This window comes from Leucoraja erinacea, unplaced genomic scaffold, assembly GCF_028641065.1.
Source record: "Leucoraja erinacea ecotype New England unplaced genomic scaffold, Leri_hhj_1 Leri_56S, whole genome shotgun sequence".
NCBI classification, from domain to species: Eukaryota; Metazoa; Chordata; class Chondrichthyes; order Rajiformes; family Rajidae; genus Leucoraja; species Leucoraja erinaceus.
This window is the reverse complement of record NW_026576476.1, coordinates 12,739-25,179: the sequence shown is the minus strand read 5'-3', so window position 1 is coordinate 25,179 and position 12,441 is coordinate 12,739. Positions and strand designations below refer to the sequence as shown.

General features: G+C 48.0%; 1 protein-coding gene across 1 annotated transcript in view; it reads right to left on the bottom strand.

The window, feature by feature from the left end:
• Positions 1-12,118, bottom strand: part of LOC129694184 (glycogenin-1-like) — a 94,684-nt gene extending 82,566 nt beyond the window's left edge. The window contains exons 1-2 of the mRNA XM_055630902.1: positions 12,070-12,118; positions 10,959-11,103 (exon numbers count right to left, since the gene is read on the bottom strand). Coding sequence (XP_055486877.1) covers positions 10,959-11,103; positions 12,070-12,118 — 194 coding nt within the window. The remainder of the gene's footprint in view (positions 1-10,958; positions 11,104-12,069) is intronic.
• Between the last annotated feature and the right edge of the window lie 323 nt (positions 12,119-12,441).

The window sequence follows — 12,441 nt, the reverse complement described above, 5'->3', positions numbered from 1 at the left end:
GTTATTGCTATTGAGGGAGTGCAGCGCAGGTTCGCCAGGTTAATTCCCGGGGATGGCGGGACCAACACGTATGATGAAAGAATGGATCGACTGGGCTTGTATTCACCGGAATTTAAAAGGATGAGAGAGGATCTCATAGGAAACATATACATTTCTTAAAGGATTGGACTGGCTCGATGCAGGGAAACTTTTCCCGATGTTGGAGGGAGTCCAGAACCAGGGGGTCGCAGTTTAAGAATACGGGGTAAGCCATTTAGAACCGAGATGAGGAAAAACTTTTTTTTCCCCTCCACCCAGAGAGTCGTGAATCTGTGGAATTCTCTGCCACAGAAGGCAGTGGAGGCCAATTCACTGGATGTATTCAAGGGAGAGTTAGATTTAGCTTTTAGTGCTAAAGGAGTCAAGGGATGTGGGGAGAAAGCAGGAACGGGATACTGATTTTAGATGATCAGCTATGATCATAATTTAGCTTTTCATTGGTATTATTTAAAAATAAATTGGATAGGCATATGGATGAGAAGGGAATGGTATGAGTGCAGGCAGGTGGGACTAAGGGGAAAAAAATTTGTTCGGCATGGACTTGTAGGGCCGAGATGGCCTGTTTCCGTGCTGTAATTGTTATATGGTTATATGATCATATGAACGGCGGTGCTAATTCGAAGCGCCGAATGGCCACTTCCTGCACTCTGAAGAAGGGTTTCGGCCCGAAACGTCGCCTATTTCCTTCGCTCCATAGATGCTGCTGCACCCGCTGAGTTTCTCCAGCAACTTTGTGAACCTTCGGCCACCACCTGCATCTATGTTTCAAGGTAACGAGTTACAGTGGAACATTTCTTGACGAGTGCTATCCAGTCAGCTGAAAGACTATATACACATGATTATTGATAAGCCATCCACAGTGTACTGATACAGGATAATGGGAATAATATTTAGTGCAAGACAAAGTCCAGTAAAGTCCAATTAAAGATAGTCCGAGGGTCTCCAATGAGGTAGATGGCAGGTCAGGACCACTCTCTACTTCACCCAGTAACCTGCGTGGATTTCACCGAGATCCTCGGTTTCCGCCCACACTGCAAAGACATACAGGTTTGTAGGTTAATTGGCTTGGTATCAATGTAAAATAGTCCATAGTGTGTGTAGGGCAGTGTTAATGTGGGGGGGGGGGGGTCGCTGGTCGGTGCGGTCTCTGTGGGCAAAATAACCCGTCTCTACACTGTATCTCTAAGCTAAAACAAACTGGCCACGATCTGTCAATGTATTAAAAAAGTGCATTTAAAGAGAACATATTGTAATTGCGATGGTTTCGAAGGAAAGTTAGAGATTATAGGGATGGGTTGGGAAAAGTGGACACGGGTAGAGGACTGGAAACAAAAGCAATGAATGGCAGAACAATGTCAAGGCATTAACACACGTGGACTGCATCCAGGCGACTATGTCTACGAGGAAAGCGCGCCAGAGGGCCATTGACAACGCCCAGAGGATTGTCGGCTGCCCTCTCCTTACCTTGGAGGACTTACACAGTTCCCGCTGCACCAAAAAATCCCAGAGTATCATAAAGGACATTTCCCACCCCGGACACTCCCTGTTTGAACTGTTGCCATCAGGCAGACGGTACAGATCTACAAGGACAAGGACAAATAGACTAAAAAACAGTTTTTACCCCACTGCTATAAAAGCACTAAATGTAGCCGCCAAGGAACGCAGGGGCGAGACATACTAAGGGAGTGGTACACTGTGAAATCGACAGAAGGATGGAGGGTTGGGTGTTTATGCGTGCTATTTTCGTGATATTTATTTAGTTGTTTATCTTTTAATATTTTACCTTGTATGTATCGTTAGCTTTTAGAAATGTTTGAATGGTGCACTGACTGGCTGACATTTTTAAATTTCGTTGTACATGGTTCATGTTACAATGACAATAAATAAACTATTCTATTCTGTGTGCGCTGGCCATATAAGCAGATCTACCATCACATATTACAATCGCTCCACACTCGGAGATCTCTATCTATACTCTGCAAATGAATCATTTTTCTGCTGACTGGATCTCACGCAACAAAAGCTTTTCACTGTACATCAGAACAGGCCACAGAAAAGCTACCATGAAAAGCTGAACCAGGAAAATGAGAGGAGTCTTCTGCAGTTGTACAGAGCCCTAGTGAGACCACAACTGGAGTATTGTGTGCAGTTTTGGTCCCCTAATTTGAGGAAGGACATTCTTGCTATTGAGGGAGTGCAGCGGAGGTTTACAAGGTTAATTCCCGGGATGGCGGGACTGTCATATGCTGAGAGAATGGAGCAGCTGAACTTGTACACTCTGGAGTTTAGAAGGATGAGAGGGCATCTCATTGTAACATATAAGATTGTTAAGGGCTTGGACACGCCAGAGGCAGGAAACATGTTCCCGATGTTGGGGGAGTCCAGAACCAGGGGCCACAGTTTGAGAATAAGGAGTAAGCTATTTAGAACGGAGACAAGGAAACACTTTTTCTCACAGAGAGTGGCGAGTCTGTGGAATTCTCTGCCTCAGAGGGCGGTGGAGGCAGGTTCTCTGGATGCTTTCAAGAGAGAGCTAGATAGGGCTCTTATGAATAGCGGAGTCAGGGGATATGGGGAGAAGGCAGGAACGGGGTACTGATTGGAGATGATCAGCCATGATCACATTGAATGGCGGTGCTGGCTCGAAGGGCTGAATGGCCTACTCCTGCACCTGTTGTCTATTGTCTGTTGTCTTTGGCACACCGAGCTTTCCTAAAGCCCTCAAAGATTATCGAGGAGCCATGAAGGACTGGTAGGTGGGATTATTCTGGGTGGCCCCTTCAACCAAAACGCAATCAGCTTCTTCTTCTTCCCTATGGTGTGCCTAGCCTAAAGGGCCTGTTTTTTCAACCATTTTTTACTAGGCTGGAAAAAACGTCCCGACTTACCTGATGCCCCGAGTACCTACGGCTGGCATAACGAGCCGCTGGGATGTAATGTTAAAATTGTACAAGGCATTGGTGGTGAGACCAAATCTGGAGTATGGTGTACAATTTTGGTCGCCCAATTATAGGAAGGATGTCAACAAAAATAGAGAGAGTACAGAGGAGATTTACTAGAATGTTGCCTGGGTTTCAACAACTAAGTTACAGAGAAGGTTGAATAAGTTAGGTCTTTATTCTCTGGAGCGCAGAAGGTTAAGGGGGGACCTGATAGAGGTCTTTAAAATGATGTGAGGGATAGACAGAGTTGATGTGGACAAGCTTTTCCCTTTGAGAATAGGGAAGATTCAAACAAGAGGACATGACTTCAGAATTAAGGGACAGAAGTTTAGGGGTAATATGAGGGGGAACTTCTTTACGCAGAGAGTGGTAGCGGTGTGGAATGAGCTCCCAGTGGAAGTGGTGGAGGCAGGTTCATTGGTATCATTTAAAAATAAATTGGATAGGCATATGGATGAGAAGGGAATGGAGGGTTATGGTACGAGTGCAGGCAGGTGGGACTAAGGGGGAAAAAATTTGTTCGGCACAGACTTGTAGGGCCGAGACGGCCTGTTTCCGTGCTGTAATTGTTATATGGTTATATGGTTATATATGGTTATATATATCCACAGACTCCTACGGATTAGTTACGAACATTCTGCGAGTTTGAAAGCTCGGGAGAATTCGTGAATAACTTGGGAAAGGCCCTTCAAAAGTTGGAGGTCAACTTGCTCTGAACTAAACTGATAACACACAAGATTCACGCACAAGATAACACACAGCAAGGCACAAGATTCAACCTTGTGGTGGAAGAGTTGACGTTGATTTGGGAGACGGCAACACAACGCCTCAAGGAAAGAAGTTGGAGATGGGACAAGGGGTTTACAAGAACAGAAAATGGTTGCATTGGCAGATTTCTATCAGGGGTGATACATTTAATAGCACCAGCCATTATACTTACAGGAATGACAGTTGTGTAGTCCGCAGTTGTGCTGGACTAAGGTTAGAGGATCAGAGGTGGGTTTCAAGAACTCGATGAACTCCAAGAATACCAGACTGGTAATATTTGGTAGAATAAAATACTTGCATTTCCTTATTTTTTTTAAAAACACGCCATTTTAAATTTGTGAAATTTGGTTTTCATCTGGCTCTTCGCAAGAACCGAACTAGGGTTTTTCTTGGGTGTTAAACTCCAGGTACAATTTGTAGTGCAGCATCCTGATTGAATACAAGCTTGGAGCAGCATGGTGGCGCTGCGGTAGAGTTACTGCCCGTACAGCGCTTGCAGCCACGGAGACCCGGGTTCGATCCTGACCACAGGTGCTGTCTGTGCGGAGTTTGTACGTTCTCCCCGTGACCTGCGCGGGTTTGCTCCGAGATCTTCGACTCCCTCCCACACTCCAAAGACGTGCAGGAATGCAGGTATATTGGCTTGGCGTACATGTGTAAATTGTCCCTAGCGCAGGTAGCGAGGTGCTAATGAGCGGGGATCGCTGGTTGGTGCGGACCCGGTGGGCTGGACGGCCTTTTTCCGCGCGGTATCTCTAAACTAAACTAAGCAGTAGTGGCTGTTGCAAAAGAGGTGTTTTTTTTTTTTTTTTTTAAAGTTCAAATGTGTTTACTCAAACCAAGAGAGGAGGAACTATAAAGCATCTCAAACAGAGCTGTGACCAAGCCTGCAGTAAGAAAATGGAGATACGAGGAACTGCAGATGCCGGCTAACCAAAAATAAAAGACACAAAGTGCTGGAGAACTCAATTCGGCATCTCTGGGTAACACCAGTTTCAATCCCAACCTCAGGGGGGCAGTCTGTGTGGAGTTTACGCTTTCACACTGCGACTGCGCGTGGGTTTCATAAGTAATACAGGCGGTCATGGCGGCACAGCGGTAGAGTTGCTGCCTTGCAGCGACGGGGACCCGGGTTCGACCCCGATTACGGGCGCCGTCTGTACAGAGTTTGTACGTTCTCCCCGTGACCTGCGTGGATTTTCTCCGAGATCTTCGGTTTCCAAAGACGTACAGGTTTGTAAGTTAATTGGCTTGTTATAGATGTAAAAATTGTCCCTAGTGGGTGTAGGATAGTGTTAATGTGTGGGGAAATGTGCTGGTCCGCTGTATCTCCAAACTAAACTAAATACATGAGCAGAATTGGGCCATTCGGCCCATCAAGTCTACCCCGCCATTCAATCATGGCTGATCTATCTCTCCATCCTAACCCCATTCTCCTGCCTTCTCCCCATAACCTCTGACACCCGTACTAATCAAGAAGCTATCCATCTCTGCCTCAGAAATATCCTCAGGGCGCTCCGGTTTCTTCCCTGGTTAATTAGCCCTCTGTAAATCGCCCCTAGTTGTAGCGAACATGGATGAGAAAATGGGATAACACAGAACTGGTGTGAACTGGTGATCAATGATCGGTCGAAGGGCCCCTTTCCATGCTGCATCTCTAAACTAAACTACACCAAACCAACTGGGACACATGGACATAAAAAACATAGAACATTGCAGCTCGTGAACAGGCCCTTTGGCTCACAATGTCCATGCCAACACGGAGCCATGTTAAACTAATCTCCTCTGCCTGTAGTGGCCATTTGGTTTGTTTTGCATGTCATTGTGGATGGCATGTGCCTTTACATTTTAGACTGCCCGTTATATTGTGGGTGGGATTTATGATGTGTTTTTGGGCGTGTTTGGAGCTTAGATGCTTGTGCAGAAGTTTAGTTTTTAGATTAGTTTGGAGAGACGATGGGGAAGGTTAACCCTTCTACCATGCGGGGTCCATGGGAGATCTAAAGGAGATCATGCCAGATCTTGCCAGTGTTACGGAGACACGAGGAGTTTACTAGCATCTAAAGTAATAAGCTGGAGTTCGATGAAGATTGTAGTAACGAGTTGGAAGAAATTTGGATGTATCTTACTGTTTTCTAGCAACAATAAAGTTCATCAAAAGATTGTGTTTTGAAGGCATATGTAAGTAGAAGCTCTGAAGGTCTCTGTGAGTGAGCTTGCGTGCATTTAAAAGACACCCCCTTCAACCATTCTCATCCATTTAGTGGCTAGGCTGCTAATTACTTGAAATATATGAAAATCTGACGCTGCACTGCCTGCATATGATCAATATCCCTCCCGGCATATCAATGTGCCTCTGTAAAAGCCTCTTAAATGCCACTGTCACATCTGCCTCCACCAGCACTCTTGGCAGCGTGTTCCAGGCACCCGACACTGCCCCACATGTCTCCTTTAAACTTTGCCCCTCTCAGCTTAATGTTATGCACTCGAGTCTCTAGCAATTCCACTCTGGGGGAAGAAAAAAAGATTGTGACTAACCAAGGGATGTAACCCTTTCATGGAAATACAGCGACTCAAACACGATAAAGGTGGTATCCAGGCAGTGGGGTATCATTTAGTTTAGACATATAGCGTGGAAATGGGCACTTCAGCTCACCGAGTCCACGCCGACCAGCGATCACTCATTCACTAATTCTAGGGACAATTTACAGGGCCAATTTACCGTAGTGTGTATAGGATAGTATGTTTCGGCCACTCCTACTAGTGGGAAAGTCTAGGACCAGCGGGCACAGCCTCAGAATTAAAGGGCGTTCCTTTATGAAGGAGATGAGAGGGAGTGCAGTGAATCTGTGGAATTTATAGCCGCATAAGGCTGTGGAGGACAAGGGTCACCAGTGAGGTAAATAGCAGTTTCAGCCCTGTTCTCTGGTTGTGGCAGGATGGTTCAGTTGCCAGAATGTTCCCGATGTTGGGGGGAGTCCAGAACCAGGGGCCACAGTTTAAGAATAGGGGCTAAAGCATTTAGAACGGAGACGAGGAAACACTTTTTTACACACAGAGAATTGTGAGTCTGTGGAATTACCTGCCTAAGAGGGCGGTGGAGGCCGGTTCTCTGGATGCTTTCAAGAGAGAGCTAGATAGGGCTCTTGAAGATAGCGGAGTCAGGGGATATGGGGAGAAGGCAGGAACGGGGTACTGATTGTGGATGATCAGCCATGATCACATTGAATGGCGGTGCTGGTTCGAAGGGCCGAATGGCCAACTCCTGCACCTATTGTCTATTGTCTAGGCCAAGTCAATGGATATATTTTTAAGGCAGGCATAGTTTCTTGATGCGTTTGTTTTTAGTTTAGAGATTCAGCGCGGAAACGGGCCCTTCGGCCCTCCGAGCCCATGCCGACCAGCGATCTCCCCCACATTAACACAACCCTGCACTAGGGACAATTTTTTACATTTATACCAAGCCAACTAGCCTATAAACCTGCCTGGCTTTGGAGTGTGGGAGGAAACCGAAGTGCCTGGAGAAAACCCACACAGACACGGGGGAAATGTACAAACTCCATACAGACAGCACCCGCAGTCAGGATCGAACCCGGGTCTCTGGCACTGTAAGGCAGCAACTCTATCCCTGTGCCACAGGGTTGTGTCACTCAACCTTGGAGTGTTTCTGTATTATATAAAAACCGGGAGAGTTTGGAGAGTTGTGGGGCAAGCCTTAGTAACTAGATGGAACTGTACACGTGTAACTTGGGAACAAATACCTCATCATTCAGGAGATGATGAGACTGTTCCCTCCGAGACTCCCTGGTCAACTCGTCCCTTCCCATCCAAACCACCCCTTCCCCAAGTACTTTCCCCTGCAATTGCAGGAGATGCAACACGTGTCCCTTTACCTCCCCCCCCCCCCTTGATTCCATCCAAGGACCCCCGACAGTCTCTCCAGGTGAGGCAGAGTTTCACGCACCTCCTAGAAACATAGAAATTAGGTGCAGGAGTAGGCCATTCGGCCCTTCGAGCCTGCACCGCCATTCAATATGATCATGGCTGATCATCCAACTCAGTATCCCGTACCTGCCTTCTCTCCATACCCACTGATCCCCTTAGCCACAAGGGCCACATCTAACTCCCTCTTAAATATAGCCAATGAACTGGCCTCGACTACCCTCTGTGGCAGAGAGTTCCAGAGATTCACCACTCTCTGTGTGAAAAAAGTTCTTCTCATCTCGGTTTTAAAGGATTTCTTCCTTATCCTTAAGCCGTGACCCCTTGTCCTGGACTTCCCCAACATCGGGAGCAATCTTCCTGCATCTAGCCTGTCCAACCCCCTAAGAATTTTGTAAGTTTCTATAAGATCCCCTCTCAATCTCCTAAATTCTAGAGAGTATAAACCAAGTCTATCCAGTCTTTCTTCATAAGACAGTCCTGACATCCCAGGAATCAGTCTGGTGAACCTTCTCTGCACTCCCTCTATGGCAATAACGTCCTTCCTCAGATTTGGAGACAAAAACTGTACCCAATACTCCAGGTGTGGTCTCACCAAGACCCTGTACAACTGCAGTAGAACCTCCCTGCTCCTATACTCAAATCCTTTTGCAATGAAAGCTAACATACCATTCGCTTTCTTCACTGCCTGCTGCACCTGCATGCCTACTTTCAATGACTGGTGTACCATGACACCCAGGTCTCACTGCATCTCCCCTTTTCCTAATCGGCCATCATTTAGATAATAGTCTGCTTTCCCGTTTTTGTCACCAAAATGGGTAACCTCACATTTATCCACATTATACTGCATCGGCCAAACATTTGCCCACTCACCAGCCTATCCAAGTCACCTTGCAGTCTCCTAGCATCCTCCTCACAGCTAACACTGCCCCCCTGCTTAGTGTCATCAGCAAACTTGGAGATATTGCCTTCAATTCCCTCATCCAGATCATTAATATATATTGTAAATAGCTGGGGTCCCAGCACTGAGCCTTGCGGTACCCCACTAGTCACTGCCCGCCATTGTGAAAAGGACCCGTTTACTCCTACTCTTTGCTTCCTGTTTGCCAGCCAGTTCTCTATCCATATCAATACTGAACCCCCAATGCCTTGTGCTTTAAGTTTGTATACTAATCTCTTATTTGGGACCTTGTCGAAAGCCTTCTGGAAGTCCAGATACACCACATCCACTGGTTCTCCCCTATCCACGCTACTAGTTACATCCTCGAAAAATTCTATAAGATTCGTCAGACACGATTTACCTTTCGTAAATCCATGCTGACTTTGTCCAATGATTTCACCACTTTCCAAATGTGCTGCTATCCCATCTTTAATAACTGACTCTAGCAGTTTCCCCACTACCGATGTTAGACTAACTGGTCTGTAATTCCCCGTTTTCTCTCTCCCTCCCTTCTTCAAAAGTTGGGTTACGTTTGCTACCCGCCAATCCTCAGGAACTACTCCAGAATCTAAAGAGTTTTGAAAGCTTATTACTAATGCATCCGCTATTTCTGGAGCTACTTCCTTAAGTACTCTGGGATGCAGCCTATCTGGCCCTGGGGATTTATCGGCCTTTAATCCATTCAATTTACCCAACACCACTTCCCGGCTAACCTGGATTTCACTCAATTCCTCCAACTCCTTTGACCCGCTCCTCCAGCCTCATCTACTGTATCCGCTGTTCCAGGTGTCGACTTCTCTACATCGGCGAGACCAAGCGCAGGCCTGGCGATCATCTCACTGAACACCTCCACTCAGTCCGTCTTAACCTACCTGATCTCATGGTGGCTCAGCACTTCAACTCCCCCTCCCATTCCCAACCTGACCTTTCTGTCCTGGGCCTCCTCCATTGTCGGAGTGAAGACAACCGCAAATTGGAGGAGCAGCACCTCATATTTGGCTTGGGGCAGCTTACGCCCCAGCTGTATGAATATTGACTTCTCTAACTTCAAGTAGCCCTTGCTTTTCCTCTCTCTCCATCCCCTCCCCCTTCCCAGTTCTGCCACCAGTCTGACTGTCTCCGACTACATTCTGTCTGTGTCCCGCCCCCTCCCCTGACATCAGTCCGAAGAAGGGTCTCGACCCGAAACGTCACCCATTCCATCTCTCCAGAGACGCTGCCTGTCCCGCTGAGTTACTCCAGCCGTTTGTGTCCCTCGTCTGACTGACTGGGTTGAATGGTATTCTGGGTCAGACAAGGCAAAGAAGGCTATTTCAGTTGGGCAGCTTACAACCCAGCAGTATGAATGGTGATTTCTCTCATTTCAAGTAACCCCTGCATTCAACCCTCGTTCCCCCCCCCCCCCCCCCCCCCCATCACCCACCCTAGTTGTCCTACCAGCTCCACAGTTCACGCATCCTTCGAATCCCTTTTGTGATCACCTCTTCCCCAGCCAACAATGGACCATTGTGGGCTCCACCCATCCTTGGTCATCTGTTGCCGGCCCCGCTTTATTCTGGCCTTTCCCTACATCCAGTTCCCTCCCCTCTACTTTCAGTCTGAATTGGGGTCAAAACCAGGGACATCACCCATCCATCCTTTCTCTCGAGAGATGCTGCCTGACCAGCGGAGTTACACCAGCACTTTGTGTCCGTCTAAAGAGGTCAAGAGTCGCGCTTAATGTCAATGGGGAATGGATCAGGATTTGTTTCATATTTGTACGCCCAGTAAGCGCTTCGTATCTGCAGCTCCGTGTCTCTGCAACTTTGCAAGACTTGGCCAGCTTTACCCAAAGCCGGACAGTTTCAGGAATAAATGCATCAGAGGGGAGGCAAGAGCCAGCTGTCGATAGCTTTCAGTTTAGTTCAGTTTAGAGATAGAGCCTGTACGTCTTTGGAATGTGGGAGGAAACAAGAAGATCTCGGAGAAAACCCACGCAGATCACGGGGAGAACGTGCAAACTCCGTACAGACAGCACCCGTAGCTGGGATCGAACCCTGGTCTCCGGCGCTGCATTCGCTGTAAGGCAGCAACTCTACCGCTGCGCCACCGTGACCTCCCTACATTTACAATAATCCTGCAATTACAACGAGGGAGACAGACTGGATTAAGTGGGTGCCCCCTTCGAAAGAAGCTTTTCACTGTACCTCGGTACACGTGGCAACAAGCCACAATGAGCACACCGCCTCAGACCGAGGCCGACATGAACAAGAGGTGAAAATTGGTCTCATTCCCCCCCCCCCCCCCCCCCCCCGTAGCGTTTAAAAACAGATAAAACGGAGCCTTACCTCATCCTGCTGGAGATTTGCGGAGTAAACAGAACGACGACCTGCCGCGTGGTGTTGTGGCGTTTCAGAGACTGGCACAGAACCAGGGCACCCTTGCAGTAAGCATCATTGGTAGCCAGAGTCACTATGGCCTGGTCTGTCACTACTAAAATAGGGAGGGAGAAAGAGGGAGAGGGGGAGAGAGGGAGAGGAGGAGAAATAGAGAAATACCGTCAAACCCCTGCATTCTGAAGAAGGACCTAGGCCGGAAATGTCACCAATATTCCTTTTCTCCAGAGATGCTGCCTGACCCACTGAGTTACTCCAGCTTTACTTCAGAGCAGGTTTATCAAAGATCGAGATGAGACGCATGCAAGCATAGGGGTTGTGGTGACGTGGAACTTGCTGCCTGCTTCCCTTCAGTCTATGGAACTGAGGCACAACAATATGCTTATCGGTATCTCGTACCTTTGGGTTTATTATCTCTGACTATTCCCCCCCCCCACCCCCCTCCCCCTCCCGTCGTCTCGCCCCCCCCCGTCGTCTCCCGCCCCCACCCACCCCCCCCCCAACCACCCCCCGCCACCCCCACCCCCCCCCAACCCACCCCTCCCCCAACCCCCCCCCACCCCCTCCAGCCCCCCCCCCCCCCCCCCTCCACCACTGCATCCACCTATCTCTCACCTGGCTTGGTCTAACCATCTCCCTGTCAAACGTCCCACACACCTATATCCACCCCATCACTCACAGGTCTTTGTCCTCCCCCCTCCCCCCCCCCCCCCCTCTCTTTCCATCTTACTTCCCCTCTCCTTGAAAGAATGGAGCGACTGGGCTTGTATACACTGGAATCTAGAAGGATGAGGGGGATCTTATTGAAACATAAGATAATTAAGGGATTGGGCACGCTGGAAGCAGGAAACGTGTCCCCGATGTTGGGGGGAATCCAGAACCAGGGGCCACAGTTTAAGAATAAGGGGTTGGCCATTTAGAACGGAGGTGAGGAAAAATGTTTTCCCACAGAGTTGTGAACCTGTGGAATTCTCTGCCTCAAGAGGGCGGTGGAGGCCAGTTCTCTGGATACTTTCAAGAGAGAGTTCAGTTGTCAGTGCATCAGGTGAAGGGAAAGACTCACCTGGGAGACTGGGAGCTTGGGGAGTGGCCCTGGCTATGATAAGAGACATGCGCACACACACACACCGAAGGTTGCCTTGCCTCATCGCAGCCAGCCCTACCAAACAGTGCTACCATAGGAACTGCTAAAGCACACGCAACAGTCTATCTTGGCACTGAACCAGTTGACACTTTAAATAAACCACCTGAAGCACAAGCGAACAATTGCTGACTTTTTAAAAACAATAAATAAAGCAACTTCTATTTAACACATTTAATACCACAGTTTCTTAAAAATATCAATCAAATTGACAACACACAAACTAAACTAAGCAGTAGCAGAGTGCGAAAATCCCAATTAGGATGTTAATCAACTCAGAACTACGAGATGCAG